The sequence below is a fragment of the Primulina huaijiensis genome, chromosome 15 (assembly GCF_012295235.1).
Source record: "Primulina huaijiensis isolate GDHJ02 chromosome 15, ASM1229523v2, whole genome shotgun sequence".
NCBI lineage: Eukaryota > Viridiplantae > Streptophyta > Magnoliopsida > Lamiales > Gesneriaceae > Primulina > Primulina huaijiensis.
The window spans coordinates 3,625,042-3,649,840 of NC_133320.1; the positions used below are offsets into that span (position 1 = coordinate 3,625,042).

Genomic DNA, 24,799 nt, shown 5'->3' on the forward strand with positions numbered 1-24,799 from the left:
TTCATTTTTTTTCTTTCCGTTCTCAAATTTATTTGTTCGCGTATTCAAATGGACCTAAAGTCCTTGGATTTAATACATAACAAGCACGAAACGATTCATAGACTATTCTCCACATCAAATTTCAGTGATCTAACAGACCGTTTTGTCTCGTCCTGCCAATAAACGGGTCGGGAAATGCTAACCTGTCAGAAATTTAAAAAAATATCAATTTTTTTTACCATTCATATATAAATGATTATAAATAATATATTATTCAAAATTCATCAACCATAATCATATATAAACTATTATAAATGATATAAATATTTTAAATTCACCATTCATACATAAAACGTCATGAACAATATCTTTCAAAATTTCATCAAAATATAATAAATAATTATAAAGCATTCAAAACTCATCAATCATTCATGAATAATTTCAGAATACATCAACCTTACATAAATCAATGAAATAATATAATAAAAGAATGAAAGAAAAAAAAAACTGGTTGCCGAACCGCCCCACCTGTGGCCCAAATGGGTTGTCCACGCTTTCAAACAAGTCACTAAGGCATAGTTTGGTACACGTGATAGGATAAACATGTGATATATAATATAAGCATAAGTTAATGATAAATAAGATGTAAGATATTATATTTAATGTTTGGTATGATTTTAATAAGAGTGATTAAATTTATATATTAGATTGTAATGACAAAATTAACTTTGTCATAATAAATTTTATAATTTCAAAGTTGTTGCTTGAGTTCATATTTCTTATATTTATAACTTGAGGGCAATTAAGTCATTTGTAGTATATTTTATCATTAAATTAAATTATCACACCTAATAGAAATGATATTTTATCCTTGTATAAAATTATTTATCACGGATTATCATTGTCTTTCTAAAAAGGTATCAAACATGAGATAAGGATGATTATTTATCAATCCCTCCCTCATCCAGTGTACCAAACTATGCCTAAATTAGTAACTCAACTCATCTATTTTTCATGGTGGATTGCTTGATGAGCTTGACTCATTTTGACAGCTCTACCAACCATACAACTAGAAAACTATTTGGAAATTAGAAGAGGATATGAATAAGAGCAAGCACTATTCTTATCTTTTTGAAGCTCAAGATAAATCAAAATTTGATGATGAAAAGGATGTGACGACCCTGTTAAAGTGTTCAAACGACTACCCCGAGTTCCAACTTTCTAAAGTTTCATATCATATTTGTTTTCTTTTTTTTTTCTTTCTGAAAATTCGGTTACTTCAATTATGGATCATATGACTGACATTTAATTCGACTACATATGTTCAGTTATTATGAAAAATGTAGTCTGTTTGGTTCGGCTAAAACAATCGATTTATTTCGGTTTTGAACAATTCGATTTGATTAGCAACAGAAGTTTTTTGTCTATGATTCATCTACTGTGAATCTCCCCATTTCGATCTCCAATACATCACATGGATTTTCACAAAAATAACATGAACAAAGCTAGGTCTCTTGTTAAATGTAACATTAATCATCCCTTCGTGCATATTTTCAGGTTTCGAAAAATGTGTTACATTAAATGTTTTCGCAACGTTGATGAACTCATAAAGTGGCCTAACAACATGCACCTAGAATATCAAAACTATGCATGTATACCTCTTGAAGAAGAGAAGGGTCATATTTTGTCCCACATGTCAACGGTCAACCTTCTTTTTCTGGTTTGTTCGATCTTACCCATATAAGCAGTGTCTGCAGGGACCAAAATCATAACATGTGTGACACATCCAGAATCATAACATGTGTGACACATCATGATCTTGTTCGAGCACAAAATCTCAGGGTTGAGCAAGATCATAACATGTATAAAACAATAACATGTGTCATGATCCTGGCCGTGCACACATCGACAAAACCCTTTCTTCCCTCCATTCTTCAATGACATGAGTCTCCAATGTCCAACCATTTTCATGACGTGACGATTCTTAAGGCACATGTTATGATCTTGTTCGAGCACAAAATCTCAAGGTTGAGCAAGATCATAACATGTATAAAACAATACCATTTGTCATGATCCTGGTCGTGCACACATCGACAAAACCCTTTCTTCCCTCCATTCTTCAATGACAGTCTCCAATGTCCAACCATTTTCATGACGTGACGATTCTTAAGACTTGGGGTGAGAATTTCGAAGGCTAATATTCTCTCTATTTAATTCCCTCCAAAATTCTTCAGTTTTCATGTGTGTGGATACTACATAAATAATACTTACATTCATGATGATTTGAAGCACATTTGTGATGTATAATATTTATGAGTCATATTTGGTGGGAAAAAAAACTATAGATTTAAGTTTTGTGCATATTTATTTCTTCGGTGGTTTGATACTTTGTCATATTGTTTCAAATTTCGTTTTGCATTATTTAAAATGGTAAGTTATTGAGGATTTTGAACTATTTAACAGAAATCCATGGGGTTCTATTGCTTTCTTATGAAGAATTGAGTGGATTGAAAGGGGGAAAAGCTAATGTTGTATTTAGATCGATGGATTTTACATCCAATGATTTCAAATATATTTTTGTAGTTTTATACAATAAGATCATAAATTTCAAATTCATTTCTTGCATGTTTATATATTGCTTCATTTTAAATATGATGGATTTAATGTTCACTCAATAATGAAAACATTTGAAATTCATTTTTCTGTTTAACTAATGTGAAAATAAGTAAGACATGAATTTAAGATTTCTTCTATTATTATTATTTAATGTGGGAGGTTTGGTGTGATTCGATTCAGACTGTTTTGGAATTTTTTCATAAAATGTGATTAATTCTAAACGATATGTAATTTTTTTTGGAAGTAACTAATTTATTTAATGATAGTGATATATTATTTAAAAAAAATAGAAAAAAAATACTACTTATTTGACAAAAATTTGTGGCTGACGGTCTCACGGATCATATTTTGTGAGACAGATATGACGATCGATCCTTTGGAGTCGAGATCTTATTCAAAAAGGATTAATGTGGAGGGTTGGGAATGGATCCCACATCAATGCACTTACTGATTGCTGGATTCCTAGTCTCTTTTCTGGAAAAAGCTCGATGACAAGCTCAAGTGGTCTGAGTAAGGTTCAAGAACTTATTTCAGGTGACAGAACGTGGAATGAAGTTGAGGTACGCTCCAGATTTCCTTCGTTCGAAGCAGAATGTATTCTTGATATACCTCTGAGAAATCAGCACAATGAAGATGATAGATTCTGGAAGTGGGGAAAGAAAGGCAATTACACAGTTAAATCGGGCTACCTGGCTCAAATTGGATGCTTTGATCCACATGAATCTCTATCGGCATTCTCGTTGGAAAAGTGGTGGAAAAATATTTGACAGCTAAACATCCCACAAAAAGTTCGAATATTTTTTTGGCGTGCGAGCAATGAATTAATTCCCACTGAACTGAACTTGTTTAGAAGACATTTACATGCCAATGGATGCTGTTTTTATTGTAGCTCTTCGAATGCTTCAACAAGCCATTGTCTAATCTTTTGCCCCCTTGTAAGACATATCTGGAAAAGTACGCTTTTTTGGCCATATCTAAAGAAATGAGATGTGCTGTCGTTTATATCATGTGGGTTGTGCCTAATGGATCAAGTTTCAACTGCTGATTTTGAATTGTTTGCAATGCTTGCTTGGGCAATTTGGAAAGAGATTTGTATTTTAAAACATAATAGCCAAATTCCCAACAAATGTATTAAAGTTGAGTGGGTATTGTCATATCTTGAGCAATTTAGAACTGCTAGATGTGCTTGGAATTTAGCTTCAGGAGAGGTGCAGAGTAGCAGGGATATGAGGTGGGTGCCTCCTCCGTTGGGGCAGTGGCGACTTGATGTCGATGCTGGGTTTAATGATACTATTGGTAAATATAGGGTGGGTGCTGTGATTCGAAATCATTGTGGAATTATTTTTGCTGCCTCAGCCATAGGAATACGTAGACCAGGATCAGTATTGGAGGCAGAGCTCTCGGCTATCCATTTTGGTTTGATGCTTGCTGTGAGAGGTAACTTTTCTGATGTTTGGATCTTCTCGGACTCCTATAATGCTGTTAAAGAGGTAATGTCGAAGTCTGAGGCTCGAAACCATCAAGTACTGTTAGTCTTGAACATATTGGATATTTTAACTTCTGGTAGATTTAAAAAGTTAAATCATGTTAGTAAAAATGCAAACAAGTTAGCGCACTGTTTGGCGCATTTTGCTTTATCTCATCTTTCTCGTTCATGTTGGATGGATGGTTTTTACCCATCGTGGTTGATGGATGTAGCTATTGTTGATTTAATTAATGCATAATATCTGATTTCAACTAAAATAAAAAATAAAAAATAAAACGTTAAATTTTTTTTAAAAAAATTCTAAATATATATATTAAAAAATAAAACGTTGAAATTACAGTTCACAAAGATGTAAAATAACTCGAAGATTTTTGTGAATCGGGCCTCGAAACCAACTTTGCATAAGTCAACCTACGTTCGTCCTAATTCAGACACATTTTTAAAGTCATTTATTTTTCTGAAGAAAAGTGAAAAGTTACGGCCAATCTCGATCACGAAAAATATTAAAATAAATAAAACTTCATTAATGGTTCAAGCACCGTAAAGTCAGTCCGATCCACTCTCAAATTTCGAGCAAACTCTAATTTTTAAATTCATATTTTATAATTTTATTTTTCGAAATAAACTTTCTGATTAATATGTTATGATAATGGATGAATCTTAAAATAAATACTTAAAAAGCTCATTAATAAGGTCTAACAATTTGATTGATAGAAAGTGTGACAATCATTGGTTCTTATAACAATTATTTTTTATCGGTTGATCTGAATTATCATATATATTGATCAATTTTATCATTATAAACTCGTTTTAAATCTTAAATTTTTTTTCCAGTGTGTCGTAAAGATATTATGGTAATGACTTACTATTCATATGACATTAATATGTCAAGTTTAAGACAATTAAAACAGATCTAACAAGTCAACCATGACAAATTCAACCCCACAACTAGTCGTAAATTCACATTTATTTAATCCCCAGCCTTGATAATGAACTCATTTGACAAGAATTTTCTTTATATATACCATTTTGATCCCATCATCAAGAAAGATGGATGATTTCAAGCATTTTAGCCACAACCACCCTCTAGTGCTACATCGAGTATACGACAGCACCGATTGCTCGGGGTGCAAGATCCCGGCCCAGGGCGACGTCTGCGTGTGCTGGCAATGCCGATACTTCCTCCACGAACAATGCTACCGCGCGGCGCGCTCGATCAAGCACCCGTCTCACCCGATGCATCCCTTGACTCTGGTTCCAGTTCCTACTTATGAGTCTAATACATATTTTTGCAACTCTTGCAGTCTTGCTGGTAATGGATTCTCGTATTCTTGTTTAGAGTGTGACTTCGATCTCCATGTTAGTTGCGCTTCATTGCCGAACAATCCGCCTGTGCCTCAGAATCCCGTCTATCCTCCAATTCAAATTAGCCCTTTTCCCACTTATCCTTATCATGCTTAATCCAAGAAAAATCCAGCAGGGCGATTTGGGGTGATTTTTTTTCTTGATCAAATGAATTTATATATGAATGAAGCCCTCCCTCAGGCGTTGATGCATCATCATCATCATCATTGTTGTTGTTGTTGTTATTCTTCTAGACTATCGATCATAGTACTTCTGGCCGATTTAGCTTTTAAATCAAAATTACTATATTAAGTATCTTGTGAGACGGTCTCATGGATTTTGTATCCGATACATATTTGTAATGAAAATTAATATTTTCTTTTTTTGCATAAAAAATTATTACTTTTTTAATGGATCGAATCAAATATGAGATTTGTCTTATAAAATCGACATATGAGACGATCTCGTATAAGTTTTTATACAATTACAAGAGCAAACAAATTACAATTTACAACTGTTGGATTATTTAGAGTACATAACATAATAAGATATTTCATTATTTCAACAAATTTAACTGCCCCTTAGCAAATTATATTGAGATGATGATATTAAGTTTGGCTTCGACCAATATTGTTTTCAATTTATATTTCGTTTTTCATGTTATAATAATCTAGAGTCGATCATTTTCGTCCCTATTGTTCGGTTGAGCCATGCCGAATATTTCTCCCATTTATGCTCTCCGAGATAATTTATCATTAAAAACTAATGGCGGATGGACCACAAAAGTTTTGATTCCAAAACAATAGTGATATGATATAACATAAAGGGCTTTAACTTATTGATTTTCTATAAATGGATTTAATTTATATATGAAACTAGAGTAGGTCTCTTGTGAGACTGTCTCACGAATATTTATCTGTGAGACGGGTTAATCCTATCGATATTCACAATAAAAAGTAATACTCTTAGCATAAAATGTAATATTTTTTCATGGATGACCCAAATAAGATATCCGTCTCACAAAATACGACCCGTGAGATCGTCTCTCACAAGTTTTTGTCTAGATTTTTTATATGGGGATTTTAGCATTTTTTTTTACTAAAAAGGGGTATTAACGACAAATAACATAAGGGTTGTTTTGAAATAAATATATGAGGTTTTTTTTGTACAACATACCGGGTCGCCTATTGATACGCCATTTTTTTCAGCTGCAAAATATCAATCAAGAAACAACAAAATATATGAAATATTAAGAACTTTATAAGTAAATTAAATTAAGGAGTGACTAATAAATGGAATTGGTACTATATACTTATATTCCTCTTAAACTATTCCTAATTTTTATTTTTACATCTTCTACTACAAAGTGTATTTGTTCGAAAGAAATTCGAATAATAAATAACAACGAAGAAACAAATATCAAATGAGTATGTCTTTTGTGAGATGTCGTCACAGATTTATATAACCAGGTCTCTTGTGAGACAATCTTACGAATCTTTATTTGTGAGACANGATGTAGATGGATAAGTCTCTTTCAAAAACAAATTAATAATTGTTTATTTGATGATGATTTATTTATGTATGTGAGCGAGTGAGGGGAGAATTATTTCGTAGGAATGGAATAAATAGTTAATCCGGGGAATAAACGATTTTTCATTTTAAGACTAATTTTGTCGGTGAGATATCCTCCACCCAAATCTTCTTTTCGAGTTCTTGCGATGGCTGTCATCATAATCGACGGTTCCACGGTCATCTCCTTCGTTAACGACGAGCCCCATTTCCACAAGAGCATGGACGAGGCCTTCGCGTCCCTCGACCTCAACAGCGACGGAGTTCTGTCCAGGTCGGAGCTCCGCCGCGGCTTCGAGTCGCTGAGGCTGCTAGAGACCCACTTCGGGATGGACGTGACCACCACGCCGGAGGAGCTGACGAAGCTGTACGACTCTATTTTCGAGAAATTCGACTTGGATAAGAATGGGACGGTGGATCGGAAGGAGTTCGGGGATGAGATGAAGAGCATACTGCTGGCTATCGCCGATGGGTTGGGCTCGAACCCTATTCAAATGCTGGTGGACGATGATGGAGAGGGGAAGAATTTCCTCAAACAGGCTGCGGATCTCGAGGCTTCGAAGATCTCTGGTTGATCCCATGGCTCCAAGGTGGATTAGTTCCAGTAACTTTTTCTTGAATTTTGATTATCTGAACTAATAAAAGTGTTGTGAATTTGTTGTTTCTAGCAAATTTCATGGGTTTTTTTTTGTTTGTATCATGGGAAAAAAAATTCGAAAACGTATCGAATTTTGTAATAATGCAAGTAATTTAGCAAAAATAAAATTTGATGTGTGGTGAATTAAATTGTTGAGCACACAAATATATTTGGTGGAATCTCTCGATTTTCTTGGTCAGCTAGTGATATTGTGCTTTTGGGAAGAGTTATGGTGCATAATGTTGCAAAATATCGAATGATAAAGTACTGAAACTTTCTTTGAGAAACCAATTAACAATATGAAAAAAAAATACAGCATATCAAAGCATAAAATAAAGCAAACTTGTACGAAGTACAATGTTCTTAAAACGTATTTGTCTCCTCTTGTATGTGTTTTGAGGATCCTTTGACGTCTGTTTTTCAAGATACAATAGAACAACTAGTAGTAACACAGCACGATGCATTCATTACTACGACGAACTGAGAAGTACTTGAACTTTATCACGAAGCAGAACAGGAGGCAGAGTAGATGAGCAGTAGCGGAAGCAAAGAAGAGAGTTGAACTAGAAAGGAGAGTGTGATATGTCTTTGATATATAAAACTTTATCACTCATGCTATTTCTTATTTTCTTATGTGGGACATTCTAATCTACTTATAAATGTCTTACTTGTCCTAAATCTAACATACATATAAATATATCACTTCAATTGGGAATTTCTTTATATGTCTTTGTTCATTTAAGTTGACCAATTAAATTATTANAATTCATTGTCCATCTTAAATGAATTTGGACATTATTACACATTCCTCTTTCTTTCTTAATTTTATGCCAAAAAATTTATTTATTTACATTTCCTTGTTCATTTAAATTAGCAAATTAAATTAATGTCTTTTTAAGGGTTTTTTTTGTGATTCATTGTCATCTTAGATAGATTTGGACATTGATACACGTTCTTCTTTCTTTTCTAAATTTTATGTAACCACTTTAATTGTGAATTTTTTTATATGTCATTGTTAATTTAAGTTGGACAATTAAATTATTAAGTTATCTTAAGGGTTTTTTATAATTCATTGTTCATCTTAAATGAATTTGGACATTATTACACACATTCCTATTTCTTTCCTAATTTTATGCCAAAAAAATTATTTATTTACATTTCCTTGTTAATTTAAATTAATAAAATTAAATTAATGTCTTTTTAAGAGTTTTTTTTGTGATTCATTGTCATCTTAGATAGATTTGGACATTGATACACGTTCTTCTTTCTTTTCTAAATTTTATGTAACCACTTCAATTGTGAATTTCCTTATATGTCCAAGTTCATTTAAGTTGGTCAATTAAATTATTAGGTTATCTTAAGGGTTTTTTTTGTAATTCATTGTCCATCTTAAATGAATTTGGACAGTATTACACACATTCCTCTTTCTTTCCTAAATTTATGCCAAAAAAAATTATTTATTTACATTTCCTTGTTCATTTAAATTAGCAAATTAAATTAATGTCTTTTTAAGGGTTTTTTTGTGATTCATTGTCATCTTAGATATATTTGGACATTCATACACGTTCTTTCTTTTCTAAATTTTATGTAAAAAAAAGTATTTATTTACATTTCTTAGTCAATTTTTGTTATTCATTGTCCATCTTAGATATATTTGGACATTAATACACATTCTTCTTTTTTTTTTCAAAATTTTAAACTAAATTTATGATATAATCTTTAACAAAAATTTAATCAATGTAATCCTTATAATAAATATGAATATGAATTATATTGATAGTTTATTATCATTTGTTATATATTACAATTTTATATATAAAATTTTTTAACTGAGTATTACATATTATTTTATTTATATATGTTTTTTACTATATATATTTATTTGAGTGGTATTATGTTAAAATTTTATTTCTCTTAAATTATTAATCATCAATATTAATTTATAAATGATTGATTCTGATATAAAATTAATTATCTATGATATGTATTCTAAAAAAAACATAGAAATTAAATAAAATTCGCAATGTGTTAAAAGTTAGCAAAAGCAAAAGTGATATTTATCTTAATAACAAGTTTAATGATTTTATTTTAACATTATTATGATAATTTAGTAAAATAAGAGAATTTTATTTGGCGTTTGTCTATGTGTACTCTATTTAAGTAAATTTTTGTTTTGATTTTGGTAAAATTCACTATTCTGTTAATTTTATTTTTATTATTTTTTTCAGTTTGAATGATATTTGAAAGAAAAATATTTTTGCTGATTTATCATTTAAGAGAACTGTATTATGTCGCGGATTGAAAAATGTCATCTAAATAAATGAATATATATGATTTATTGTCATGATGTATTTTTATGTATTGTGTTTTGATATATTTAGATTGATAAATACTTATAAACATGATGTTATTCAAACGACTTTAAACATTATCTAATTCTCGTGATTATATTTTTCATTATTAGTCACCTACGTGCATCGCACGTGTACATTCCTAGTTTCATTCAAATGAACAAGTCCAATAGACCCAAAAAACTTTAAGTCCAACACATAGCTCGTCTGAAGCTTGAGATTTCGATATCAGATGGATTATAACTCATCGAACTTTGACATCCTTTCTTTATATCGTTTTCTTTTGTGTTTTTGTTCTTTCATGTCCAATCATGCAATTCATGTAGTAGATTTTGGTACGAGCATAATAGATTTTAAATACATCTAAAAATAATATCATTTGAAATCGATTTTCTAGATCAAATTTCTCCAAAGAAAATAAATCTAAACGCAACCTTAGAGAAATAAGTTGCGTCGTCGTGATAAAATTTATATAAAATTTATTATAAATGTCCAAGAAGAGTCAAACTAATCTCTGAAAATTTACTTAGAAGTGGTAGACATGCGACTTTACCGAGTGTGCTTTTACTCATGTACACGTGTTTAGTGTCACGTCGACATAATAGAAACACTGGTGAATAGCTAAGATGAACGAGCTATGATTTCAGCGAGATATGAATAAATTTGATCAATGTAAATCTCTTAATTTTGGAGAAATAGTCATGACTATTCAATCCATTGATATGCATGTGGGTGTTCATGCATCTAATGTGTATCACACTCGGTGTAACATAGATTTTTTCGACCCAAACTATGCTACATCGGGTAAGCAAAGATCTTAGGCCAATCATTCGTTACAGGTGACCTTTTAATGGATCGTGTAAAATCTTTGAATCCTCGACTATGATATATATAATTTCAAGATATGCATTATTTTCGATAATAACCATGAAAAATCTAATCCCTTAATAGGCATGTGGCCTAGCATTTTGAATCTACTTTGAGGCTAGTTCTATTTTTGAATTTGTTTACTATGTGAGTCTGTGGTACATCAGAAATTCTACTCTCGGTGTGCTTGTATAAGATGATCGATCGATCTTCTCGTTGCAAAATAAAAAATATTGATTGACTCCACATTTTTTGTTTTCGAGTGACATGATCGGTCGATCAACTTATACAATACAAAAATCGATCTCATTTGAAATCAAAAATCGAGAGATCTACATTCGGTGTAGCATAGACTCACCCCTGTTTACATGATGAAGGAATCAATATCATGACTTTTATCACAAGATGAGTATGTACTTGGATACTTGACATTTTCAGAGCAAGAAATGGAACTATTTCATGTTTCCATGTGTCAACATATTAGGCAACTATTCGTTTTGAATTTGTACCTAGAACTTCCGTTAGGAGTGATTGACACTCGTATCTACCGTGCAGATTCCGACACCAAGTGTCACATAATTTAGTCTGAAATTAGCTGGATTTATGAAGAACTATCAAAATGGACCAGTCCCCTCTTAAGTCTTAACCAGCCACCAAATGGGGTTGGACGAGTTGGAAAATCCTCAACACAACCCAATTCAAACCGTCTTGAGATGCGAGTTAGACCGGTCAATCCATTGAAAAGGAAGAAAACCAGAGAAATTAAAATATTTGAATTCTCATATGATAAAATTTTCTTAATATCTACACTGGTAAAATTAGTTAAAAATCAAACTATCAATAAACCAAGATAAAAATAGTTAAAAATTAAAATATCATCAAAGCAATATATCAACTAAGTAAAGAGGTTCCAACTAGTGTGAGTTGTTTAGTTAGACAAAAAGTTTATGACCTCCATTGTATAAAAAGACCATGTAGCCAACCTGCCTCAACCCGTAATCCAAAAGATCTGACCCGTTTTCAAACGGGTTGATAAAATCGTAACCCAAATCCCAATCATCCATACAGAAAATGAATACACACACAACATGCATGCTTTTGATAACTTTAACTTCAACTATCTTACGGGGTTGCAGAAAATTCTTCATATGAAATCTGGAAATGACGAAACTAGTTACGCGACGCGAACAACTCAAGCATCCAGGTTCTTTCTGTATTTTTATGACAATTATATAAATATAATAATTTTTCTATAAAGTTTGTTTGAATTTTGTACTAGACTTTATGAATTTATATGATTGTTATCTAATTTTCTGTCATATATAAAGAATTACAAAACAAATAAATTATTATAAAAAAATTATTAAAAAAATACTACGTGTACACTTAGGCTACGTTTGGTACGAGGGATTAGGTGGGTTTATGGTTTTTTAACCCACCTAATCCCATGTTTGGTAGGATTTTTATTTAATCAAGTCAATCCCTCCTATAAATGATTAGGTTATATTAACTGGGATAAAATAATCACTCCTCACCCCTAGGATTATTTATCCAACTCTTAATACATCTTATTTTTTCAATTTTACGCTTCTCCTATATCCAAACTCACCACCACTTCCCGCCACCGACCACCGCCGCCGACTGCCAGCCGAACGCCGGCAGACCGCCGTCGCCGCAGGCCGACCGACCACCTCTGGCCAGCCGACTGCCGGCTGACAACCGTCACCGCTGGCCAACCGACAGCCCATCGCCGGCCACCACACCGCCGCCGCCGTCGAAATGGATGAACAATTTTGTCAATTCATCAAAAGATTCTTAATTATCTCATTCTTAACAATCATACCAAACATAATATTATTTTATCATTATATATTATTTTTCTACTTCAATCATTCTTTTTATCGTTTATCTCTTAATCATTTTATAATTTTATCCTCCAACCAAACGTAGCCTTAAGGTTACACCCTGACTAAAATTTTGCATGATAAATTACAAAATTATCCTTTAATCCAATTATATCTCTTTTGTTTTGTTTTTTTTAATTATCTAATTCCCTTGAAAAAGAAAAATGACTAAAAAAATATTATATATAGCATTTGAAAAAGTTTAATAAAAGATTGTAACTAATAAGTAATAAATAACAAAATTCAAAAATCTAAGAATCATTTCATTTAAATAATTATTTTAAAAATATAATATGAGAAGTATATATTAAATTATAAAATATTTTTTTTTGATAATTCTATAGGAGTTTATTTGGATGAAATAATTGGCTATGTGAATTTATTTTATTTGAATGTTTATTTTTCAAATTTGAGCAACTTATTCCATGGAATTTTGTTGATAATATTGTATTAGTTTAAATTATTTTGATAATTGATCACGTAAATTTATTTGACTATCTACGTAAACGTCTTTTTAAAATCAGCTATTGTGTTTATTTTTTGATCCAGGTGTGAAATTTGGATAGATAAATACTTTCTTTGAAAATCTTCAATTAACGAGTTTATGTGTTTTAAAATACATTATTATTACATATTTTTTAAAAACTATATAATTTGATGTTTACGTGTATCGCACCTACCTCGTGGTAGATTAAAAAACATCATTTCCCATCATCAAATAAGATTGGTTGTTATTATTGAGGACAAACCATAGATGATTAAAATAGGCAAAGGCCAAAGGGTTCTAGAATGATTTCATCCAATCTTTAATAAGTTCCCAGATGTAGTATGGCTGATCCATGGCAATGAAATGGCCAGCATTATTCATTATTAGAAACACAAAAGGTCCTGCTCCCTTATTAAGCGCGACGTTTACGCGGTCTACAGAACAGGGCATCAAGGTTGATGATTTGAACACCTGTTGTTCAGACCATACTGTTGCATCAGTCCATCTTGAAATACCTGCCGGAAGCACAAATGCCATTAAAACGTTCCTATTCCATGGGTAGTAATCAAAGATAGTACAGAAGATGTATACAAGAACCTTACCGAACCAATTGTAAATAAGATCATGGTCTCCAACATATATAAGTACTTTGATTTCACCCTCCAGAATAGGGGGGAGATCTACTTCAAGATTCCTCATAAAATCCACCGTCATCGCCTCATATACATTGGTGCTACACAACACGAATTCTCTGTCACCAACACCAAGAGCAGTTTTGACGGATTTCAGGTTCATAAAACGCTCCACGTTGGAGAAGTCATAGCACATAGGGCCCTGACACTTCTTTCTGATATCATAGTACTGCATATGATTGGCAATGTAAAACACTTGTTCTGGTTGGATGATGTTTCATGTTCGTTACCATACCCAATAAGTACTTGTAAAAGTTTCAATGTTCTTACATTTATGTCAGGGTTAATTTCCAGTATCTTCTGGAAGATTTTGTTGCAGGTCACATACGCGTCCTTACATTTAGCGCCACTATCCAGACCTAAAGAAGAGCAAAAGAACGGTATATTTTACTGTTGCAAATATCGAAACACAGGAGGCTTCAAGTTAATGTAGTACCACAAAGCTTGGCTTCATTTGCACATTGAGAAACTGATGCATTCAACATATCGTGGTCAGCTTTTGTGATCAATGACATGTTTAAAGCATAATCAGGGTAGGATTGGTACTGGATTTCTGGCCACACCATTCCGCCTTCGATGGCTAATCCCTGAGAAAAAAGAAGTTGATATATCCCATAATACAAGATTCAGACTAAAAGATATTTGAAGGCTACAATCTACAAAAGGATATGTATAAAAACCTGTAGATTGATGTTGATGCCTTCTTTGTTTTTGTTTCCTTGAAGAATTCTGGTGGCCAACTTAGGAATATAGTGTCCAGCATAAGATTCTCCAGTTAAAAAGAATTTGTTACCCGTCAATTCAGGATGCACCTTAAAGAATTCCTGCCGTTATGCACAAATAGACTATCAGGAACATATACAACTTTTGATTAAACAAAGTAAATTAGCGAAACAATGAATCTTAGTACAGAAGAAGACCTGTAAGAAGTCGTATAGATCGTTACTAACACCCTCCTCGTCGTGTCTAATGTCAGCAGGATCAGAACTATAGCTAAAACCAGTACCTATTGGCTGATCGACGTATAAAAGATTGGACCCCTACATTTAATGGAAGAATCTGTGTTATATAACATGGACATGAAATAGGAAATTGGAGATAAAGGTTGAAAAGCTACCTTTTCCGCCTGATTTCAAAAATAAAGACAGTTACCTTATCCCATCCAAACTCATTCCATGTCAAGGAAAGGTTGTTTGTTATGTGAAAGGGGCCGTTTTCATAAAATAAAGGTATCGCAGCGCTGCAACCTGGTCCTCCAGTTAGCCATAGAACTACCGGATCTGTTTTGCTGTTGTTTCTTGATTCGAAGAAATAATAGAACATCCTGCAAACATTACATCAAGAAGTTAAAGACAAGCCACATGTGACATGTTGGAGGCCGAGTTTGCACAAAATGATATCCGAATACTCCATGAATGATTATTTAGATAAGTTTTAGTTCCTTCCCACCCCGCGAATATACGTGATGCCCTTTATATCTGAATTCCGTTTGCACAACAAGTACCTTGAATCTTTTGCATGCTGCAGTTTGTAATAACCAGCATGATGACCCAAGTCTTCAGGGACAGGTTCCCCTGAATCCAATATAAAAGGGAACTTGAATTTCTTCTCAACGATTCTCGATACTGTGTCAAATTTGAACTCTGTGTCTTCCACGGAACCTTGATTCATAGCATGCTTCGGGAACAAGTTCCGCGATCTGATGAGGTTTTCCGCCTCCTTTTTCGGAGATATCGGATCAAGAAAACCATCATCAGTGACTGTTCCAGCACAAGAGAAGATTGCAAAAACTAGAATGAAAGAGACAAATGGGATTAAACAATGCTGAAAAGAAAGGGTTGAAGCCATTTTTCTTGGACAATATTTTTGTGGGAGAGTCGATGCCAAGGCCAGCCAATTTATAGCAATTTTCTCTCTCTGTGTGTGTGAGAGAGAGAGATTAATTTTCCCAACTATTAGTACAGTATATTTAAGGAACTATTGCTTTGTTCTTTTCAGAATTATTGCCATGTGTTTAACTAAGCTGAATGGCTTGATAAATTATCGTAATATGTTGGTACGTTGGGTAATAATTCTCCTCTCTCTCTTACATGTATATTATTTTTTTTGCACAAAATAGTTCGATTTTATGAGACATATATTATATTTAGATCATCCATAAAAAAATATTATTTTTTATTGTAAATATGAGCATAATTGACTGTCTCACAAATAAAGATCTATCAGAACATTTTATAAGAGACATACTCTTCTGAATAATAGACTTTTGTAGAGTTACATATTTTTATTGGCTTCTATAGAATTACACAGAGTTGTAATATAAGAAATTTTGATAAATTCTTGTGGATTTATTTTAGAAGATTTATATTAACGTCTATATAGAATTCAATGGATTTTATATATGATAAATAATATTTATTCTTGTAAATAAAAATAATTTAAAATACTATTTAGTACTGTGCAAATATAAATTATGAAATAAAATATGAAAATAAATACTAGAGAAATAAATAGTTGGACGCACAGCCTTATTATATAGGTATGAGTATGAAATGGATGTTAACAAATAGGACATAAAAAACAAAATAAAACATTTTACTTGCATGCATCGAAAAAATAAATATACTTAAACTAAAGTTATCATATTCCGACAACACAAAAACTCTCGTGAGACGGTCTCACGGATCAATTTCGTGAGTCGAATATTCTCTTATTTGGGTCATCCATGAAAAAGTATTACTTTTTATGCTAAGAGTATTACTTTTTATTGTGAATATCGGTAGGGTTGACCCGTCTCACAGATAAAAATTCGTGAGAGCGTCACACATGAAACTTACTCTTCCGACGAATATTTCCTCTCCCTTTTTTTTTTGCTTCTTGAATTTTTTCCTCCTTTCAATCGAGTTTAGTATTGTCGAATAGATGTTTTCTTTGAGAAAAAATATTCCTTTTGCCAGATCTTGTTGAGATTCTTTTCAATTTTTTTTAAGGTTGGCAGTTAGGATTTGACAATAGTGAGAATTTTGTGTCATCTTTATTTATACATTTTCAAAAATTTCGAATTTTAGCTAAATTCTTTTGTGTATGCCACAATCACCAATTTGTCTTTCGATTAGCTCAGTTTGTTTACTACTTGATGTCTCTAATTTTCATCTCATCCCACGTCATGTCTTAGCTCGATTTTATGATTTTGCTTTTAAAAATGTATGATTTTTCTATAAAATTGTATGGATTTGAAGAAGTGAAGTAAATATATGATATTCTATTAGTTGTGTAATTTTGAACTAATTTTAAATTTGATGTTATCGTATAGGAGTTATCGTATGTGATTTATTATGTTGATACGGCAGAATCCGTCTAGAGGTGGCTAACGATGACAGCAAGTGCAATGAAACCCTGCACTTTTTTCATTAACATAGAACAAATATGCATTTGGATAAGTGAACAGATTAACCCAAGACCAGAAGACGACGGTGACGGAAGTGGCGGTCGGCGGTGACCATTGCCACAGTGGTAAAAATGGACAAAATTCAGCTCCCCGGCCATTCCATCCTATTTCCGAGATCCCTGGATGATGTGAGGAAATTGGGTACGGGTGCCATGATTCTCTAACTTTGTGATTATCATGTTGTTTCAAATTTTTTTGTTGGAATACTATGTGATTTTATGAGAATTTGGGTTAATTATTTTATGTTATTTCAATGATATAGAAAATTGTTCAAATTTATTTTAGGAGATAATTTCTATACCAAAAATATTTTATTTAACGCGAAAGTATTTGTTCTTGAATGGCGGCCAGCTGATTAGATATGCGGGCAACTATTTATTAAATTCAATATAAAATCTCATGAGATAATAGTAAAATCTTACGGTATAATTATTATAAATATCGTTGTACGATATATTTGTTGTACCTTTACATTATTCATTTATTATATGCTTATGTTACTAATGAAACCATATATAGTATGGAAAATACACAAGGAATTTTTTTTAAAAAAAAAATCTAAATGTCCAAAATTTTATGAAATTATATGTGTGCGTAGATTAATTTTATTTATATCTTGTACTAATATTATGGTTGAGCTTCTTTGAAAAACTAATGTTGTCATTCTATGATTTTTTTGAACGGAATAATGTAATTCTTGTTAGAAATTTAAAATAAATTAAAAGAATGAATAAAAATTATGTCTCATGAATGTAGGAGTGTCTTTTGGCTCTCCATATTCTTGAGTTAATTGAAGAGCTTTGACTCTTCATATTCTTGAGTTAATCTTCTATGACTCTTGGTGTGCATTTTGGGGCTTATAAATAGTGGGGTTCATTTCCTCATTTCAAGTACATGAAAATCTTTTCTCTTTCAAGCATTCTATTGCATTTCATATTGTTAGCTTTTCATTTGGACTCCGTTAAATTTCGGTGATAAAGTAAAGGTACGTTTTCAGTTCGCCGTAGTAGTGTCTCGTGCTAAGTCACTGCTGGTTGTTCCGTTGTATCCTGGGAAACAGACGTCTAAGACGATCCTCGAAGCACATACAGGAGGGGACGAATCTGTTTTAAGGAAACTGTACATGCTACAGGCCTCGGTTTGGTTTTGCTTTCTTTTACAAGATAGTCATACTGTAAACATCACACTTGTTTCGATTATTGCTTTATCTCTACAAATTCGTTTCTACGCTATTGTAGTTAGCAATTTTTCTAACAATTCTTTTAGCAAATATAAAATTTATATACAACTCATTTACTACATCTTTATCTCTAGAAAATATTTTTTGATTGACAATTATTTTATTTGCAACAATTATTTTGTTATCAGAAAGGAGTATTTTATGCAATATTTGGAGTGTTTATCACCTTATGATGTGGTCAGATGTTATTCTTTAGATCATCAACATATTTGTCAACTCCCATAAAAATGTTAGAGACACACGTGATTTAATGATATTAGAATATGAAGATAAACACCTTCGGTGTAGTATAAACTAACCTTATCAGAAATCTTAAGTTCGGATTGATGAATTTCAAATATATTCGAATGTATTTTTGTAGTTTCAGACAAGAAAGAACATAAACTTCAAATTCAATTTTTCTACGTGTATATAATATTTCATGTTATGAAATTATTTGAAATTCATCATATTTTGTGTAAATAAGTAACATGTAAATTTAATATTTCATCCATCGTTACATTGTAGATTTTAAATCTTTTCATCCAAATGCAAACTAAATTTACTAATGTGATATTTAAAGTGGTAAGAAGGAATTGGCACTGTATACCTATAAACCTTAGAAAGCTCAAACTATGATTTCTTATCATTAAAGGCACTAAATTAATGCTTCTAACTATTACTCTGTAAGAAAATAACCCGAAACCGAATCTTTGTTTCGATGATCTGGGGATGATTTCTGTCCTATCTTCTTAGCAACAGAGACATTCTTGGCTAAGGCTTTCATTCCTTTGCAGGATTTCATATGTGCATGTAATTTCTCCGGGTTGAATGGCTTACCACATTGCCTGTCATCACAACATTACGAATCGTGAGGCGAATATATGTAACACGATGTATATATTGTGTTCTTTTATGTATGAAAAATACGATAGCTCGCTAGCTTACGAGCAATTTGGACCATATATTGGCTTGTACGCAGCAGCAGAAGACCGGCTCTGGCCTTTGGATTCTTCCTTGTCCTCTGTGGAATCCTTCACTCCGTTGTTCCTATTGTCCCCGGCCACGAAAAATGGTGAATGGTCGTTCCATGTGGTAAAATTTGTATATGATCAGAATGAACACGTTGTTTGTCTAGTGTCATTTTAGAGATAAGGTACCTGCCACTCCATTGTTGTTGATGCCAAGGGGAGTTATAGATCCTATGAGGTGGCCCGATCTTCCGGTCCCCTTTGCGTGTTTCTGCTGATTGAACGTTTTTCTCATCAGTAGAACAGATGTTAAAGAAAGATCTATGGTTCTTATTGATTGTCACCGTCGCTGAATCGTCTGTATTGATTGCACCACATGACATCATGTTCCGGAACATATTGCTGGATACCCCATGTGAACAGTTCTTGTTTTTGCTGAAATTAGGCTTCACTGATGCAGAATTGGATGAAGCAGCATGTTTGGTAATCTTCTCATCAATCTTGACTTTGTTCTTCTTCTTCTTAGGACGATCGATTATCCCATCGCGAGACGGTTTTTCGTCTAGCTTTTCTTGTTTGATTCCATCCGTATTATTAATGATGCTCTTCTGTGTTTCAAGATTGAGGGAATCATCTGTCAATGTGGATGCTTCTGAGCCAAAAACTGGATATTCTACTTCAATCTCCGAGGTCGAGATATGTGTAAAGGGATGACTTTGATTGTGATATTCAGGTGTGTCCTTTTGATCATCGTCGAGGCACGATCCTTCTTTTTCGATCGAAACTTTTGAAACACCTGCCAAGAAAAAGGTTAAATCCAGGCCATACATAAACAGGCCCCTTTATATTTTATACAGATCTCTAGTAATTAAGTGCATGATCTAACTATTATACTACATGAGCTGTTTTTTTGCCCATTATAACACAGCCTTAACCCCCCGTCAACATGACATTCATTGGATTAATCTTTTGTCGATGCCGAAAACCGATTTGATCATACAAATTAGACTTTTACCAGTATTATTTATGGCAGATGCAATCTCTGATCCTTTGAGGACATATTCATTATCTGATATTGGAGTGATTAAATCATCATCCTGTAAATCTTGCCACACATATCCCGTTCTATACTTCCTGTCAACGAAAAACGAGCGAAGGATGAATAACATAGAGACTCGAATTACATCAGCAATAGTCCTTGATGATCAAGAGATGCATAGAGACATTACCTCTTGTATGACCAAGAATACGATTCGGGCATGTCGTTGCCTCGCAGTTCTCTCAACCATCTTTTGATATCTAGTCCATACAATTACATACGTATCAACATATTTCATGATTTTCATGCATAGAAACATGACGATTTTGTCCTTCAAAATACACTAACCTCTTAATCTCACGCCATTTCGGCAAAGATGAACAACTCGAATGAGATGAGGGTGTTCTATTCCGCCCTTCTGACTAAGGAAGTACACAATGTGAAGTCTCCTCACTTCTGCACTACTCTTTGCCTCCATTGATCTTCTGTAAAACAAACTTTGCAATAGTTATGGGGAATGATAAATATGTCACGCCCCGAGCACACGGCCCTTTGAACGCTGTCTTGAAAGCTACCAAATACAGCGTAGAATTCGATTATTTTTAACGAATGAATGTGCAGTGAACGGATGAAAATAAGAGCAAAAAGATAAATCCAAGAAACAAGCTTCTTTGTTCTATGCTGCCGGCTTGCATCTCGAACATATATATGCCGCCCTCAACAATATATATTATATATATGTATGTGTGTGTGTGTGTGTGTGCGTGCGTGCATATAAGGAAAAACACACATTAAAAGGGGAAAGTATGTGAATAGCTTAGGCTATAAAAAGGGAGAACTTGGTCTCCCGCAAGAAGCTGTAATCGATCTGATTTACCGCGATATTGTGAAATATTGTATAATTGTGTGTTGAATATGGTTGTGTAAGTTAGCATGTATGTAGGCTATATTTTGGCCATGTTTTTTAATACCATATCTGTTGTAGCCAAAAAAAAAAAAAAAGTGGGCTGGACTACAGCCCAGTATAGGCCTCACATACACCCGTCTCTGACAACTACTCAAACTAAGTAAACCGGAGTACAAAATAAAACTGGTTCGTAAGCATAGGATTCGTAGGCTTCAACTTCATAAGTTAAAACTTCGTAAGAATAAACCAATAATTTGTAACTTCGTAAGTCGGAACTTCGCAAGCGTAGAAAGGTGAGATGTAACTTCATGGATCGTCACCTGCGTCTCGTCAGAGGCGTCAGATGGTTGTCATACGTTGACATTCCGACGCTCGAGTCATTAAAAAGCGTAATGATAATCCCAAAAATGAGAGTTCAAAATAAGGAAACACATGAGAATGTCCATGGACATAAGGGAGACACGTATGTTTACAGATGGTTAGGAATGCTTGGCGGGCTTGAGCCCTTGTATCTTGGGCATATAAAATTGGGCTTATTTTATGCTCCCCATTCATTTGTGCGAGTCATGGTCAGGAATATGCTATGTAGACTTTACGCCTTGCGGGGGGATTGCTCTGTGCATGACTCTGGGCCTCATCCTCTCTATTGGTTGTCTTCGTTTGGAATTAAGTGGTGGAGTCTTCGCTTCACGTGCTGCTTTCTTTCGTGCCTCCTCTTTTGGGCTAGCAGTGGACGAACTATCGTCATCAGTCGCTTTGCCCGCCTTGCTATTCTGTTGGGATGTCAAGAATTGTGCCAATTAAGGCCGCACTCGCTGCAAGGGCGGACGTCTCCTTTGATATGGTTCTTAATGCCTCTTGGGCACTGTTGGTTGGGTCACGGGAGGTGGTCGTCCGCAACCTCCAGTATCTTGAGGGGTGTGAGATTGATTATCCATTCTCAGTGACGAGGTAAACAATTTCCCACAAAGGGCGTCATGCTGATGTAACAAAAAAATAAACTACTCGAACTACGTAAACCGGAGTATGAAATACAACTGGTTCGTAAGCGTCATAAGCATAGGATTTGTAGGCTATAACTTCATAGGTCGGAACTTTGCAAGCGTAGACCGGTAAGCTGTAATTTCGTAAGTCAGAACTTCGCAAGCGTAGACTCAACGATAAGTTGTAACGTCGTTGATCGTCAACTAAGTCACTAACACTCGTTAGAGGCGTCGAGTGGTTGTTCCACATAGACATTCCGACGCTCAAGTTCCCAAAAAATACAATGATAATCCCAAAAAATGAGAGCTCAAAACGAGAAAACACATGACATAAGAGAGACAGTCTATTTATAGATAGATATGAGTGTTTGCGGGTTTGAGCCCTTTTATCTTGAGCTTATAACATTATACTTATTTTATTAATTAATATATTGGGCTTCCATATCATCAAAATCGAATGATTTTGTAATTATTTTATGAAGTATAATTTTTTGAAATTTTTTTTAAAAAAATTATTAATTCTCTGCTTAAGAACACGTAGCGCAAAATTTCCCCGAGATTGGGCATTTATCTAAAACATGATACAAACGTATATTCGTCCAAGGACAAAAACTTGTGTTAGACTGTCTCACGAATCGTATTTTGTGAGACGGATCTCTTATTTGAATATCGATAAGATTGACCCGTTTCACAGATAAAGATTCGTGAGACCTTCTCATAAGAGATCTACTCTCATCCAAGTAGTTTTGTCCATATTATTCGGAGACAGGGTCGGTTTGGTCTTTGTTTTGTTAGTTTTAATCAATTATCAATTAATATTCAAATAATTAAGTTGATGCTGTCCACAATGATAAAATTAAATTAAATTTAAGCTATAAAAAATATATATTAATTTATACGCGTACAAATGTCAGTCATATAAGTCACACATTTGATAAATAACTCAATATAATAAAACAAGGAGAAGAGCATAATTAATAACAATCTTAAAGTATTTTCAAATACGAATTTATGTCAAAAATATTATTTTTTTTACAACAGATATAAACTAGGTTCATTCATCTCACGAATATATATAGATATGTGAAACTGTTGTACATGATACGTATATACTCTACGAATTATTAATTTTGTTTAATTTCATTACATGTATCTGGATGATTTATTTTCAATTTCCATATATTTTCGTTACATTACTAAATAGAAATGTAACGAAAATATATTAAATATGTTTGTACGTATTATATAGAAATATTATCATCAGTATTTTACTATATATATATAATCATCTTGATATCGTTTTTTTCAAGAATTATAAAAATAAACTAAAATTATTTTATGAAATAAATGAAGTGATTTCTTTGAAAAAAAATTACTTACATTAATAACACATGTCACAATCCGCCTTATCCGAAATTGACGGATTAATGGAAGGAGAAGTAGGGTAGACCATTGAAATCTTGGATAAATGTGGTTAAAGACTATATCTTAGAACTTGTTTTAAGAGATCGCATGTAAGAAAATCACTATCAAATTTATATAAATCGTAGTTGAATTTAAACTAAAGTTGAGATGGAAATAGAGACAAATATAAGAAGAAATTCGACATAAATTTTTGTAGATAAAAATAAATACAAATTTATAAAAACGTAATAGATAAAAATAAATACGGATTTATTAAAATATAATACGAAACCGTATTAGTTTTGACAAAAAAAATCGGTTTATATGGGTAGAAACTAAAACTATGAAAAATTTATCAATAAAAAATAACATTAAATTCAAAGTACTTAATTCTGAACTTAAAAAGAAGTAATTATTCTTCACAAAAAAATTATATGCAAGTGTTATATTTCTAAAAATGATTTATATAGANTATATATATGCATGGTTGCTTGTATGATTAATATGCTGACCTCTTCATGATCGTGCGTTGATATTTTTCAAAAGCCCTGTCTTCCATGGATTCCGATGCTGATCAAGAAACACTGATAAAATATTACATGCATGAATTCATATATATAGATATATATGAGAGTAATCAAAATTTCGGATAGATTCGGATGATCGCTTACTATATTTTCAAATCATATTGAAAAAAAATGATTCGAGTCGGAGAAAAAACATATATAATATGAATTCTGATGATTAATACAATACATAGGTAAAAGATTCTTACATTTGTTTGATGATCTGCCTTCTTCAAACAGAGAAAGGAACGATTAATATAGCTGATATAAAAACTGTAAATATTCTTACACACACGCATATATATACACACACACACGTACATACATATA

At 32.8% G+C, this 24,799-nt stretch overlaps 3 protein-coding genes across 3 annotated transcripts; 1 reads left to right on the forward strand and 2 right to left on the reverse strand.

The window, feature by feature from the left end:
* The first annotated feature begins 7,050 nt into the window (after positions 1-7,050).
* On the forward strand, positions 7,051-7,780 carry LOC140959597 (uncharacterized). Its single transcript, XM_073417508.1, has one exon. It carries the CDS (start codon positions 7,144-7,146, stop codon positions 7,567-7,569), a length of 426 nt encoding a protein of 141 aa, XP_073273609.1. The 5' UTR covers positions 7,051-7,143; the 3' UTR covers positions 7,570-7,780.
* A 5,633-nt stretch (positions 7,781-13,413) lies between these two features.
* On the reverse strand, positions 13,414-15,914 carry LOC140959968 (serine carboxypeptidase-like). Its single transcript, XM_073418046.1, has 8 exons — positions 15,437-15,914; positions 15,085-15,256; positions 14,853-14,972; positions 14,613-14,756; positions 14,369-14,519; positions 14,203-14,291; positions 13,843-14,101; positions 13,414-13,755 (listed from the first exon to the last, which is right to left on the reverse strand). Exons 1-8 carry the CDS (start codon positions 15,778-15,780, stop codon positions 13,538-13,540), a joined length of 1,497 nt encoding a protein of 498 aa, XP_073274147.1. The 5' UTR covers positions 15,781-15,914; the 3' UTR covers positions 13,414-13,537.
* Positions 15,915-19,100: 3,186 nt separating this feature from the next.
* On the reverse strand, positions 19,101-24,719 carry LOC140960342 (protein SOSEKI 1-like). Its single transcript, XM_073418584.1, has 8 exons — positions 24,679-24,719; positions 24,416-24,473; positions 20,958-21,094; positions 20,800-20,869; positions 20,586-20,704; positions 19,760-20,366; positions 19,548-19,649; positions 19,101-19,447 (listed from the first exon to the last, which is right to left on the reverse strand). Exons 2-8 carry the CDS (start codon positions 24,460-24,462, stop codon positions 19,279-19,281), a joined length of 1,251 nt encoding a protein of 416 aa, XP_073274685.1. The 5' UTR covers positions 24,463-24,473; positions 24,679-24,719; the 3' UTR covers positions 19,101-19,278.
* Between the last annotated feature and the right edge of the window lie 80 nt (positions 24,720-24,799).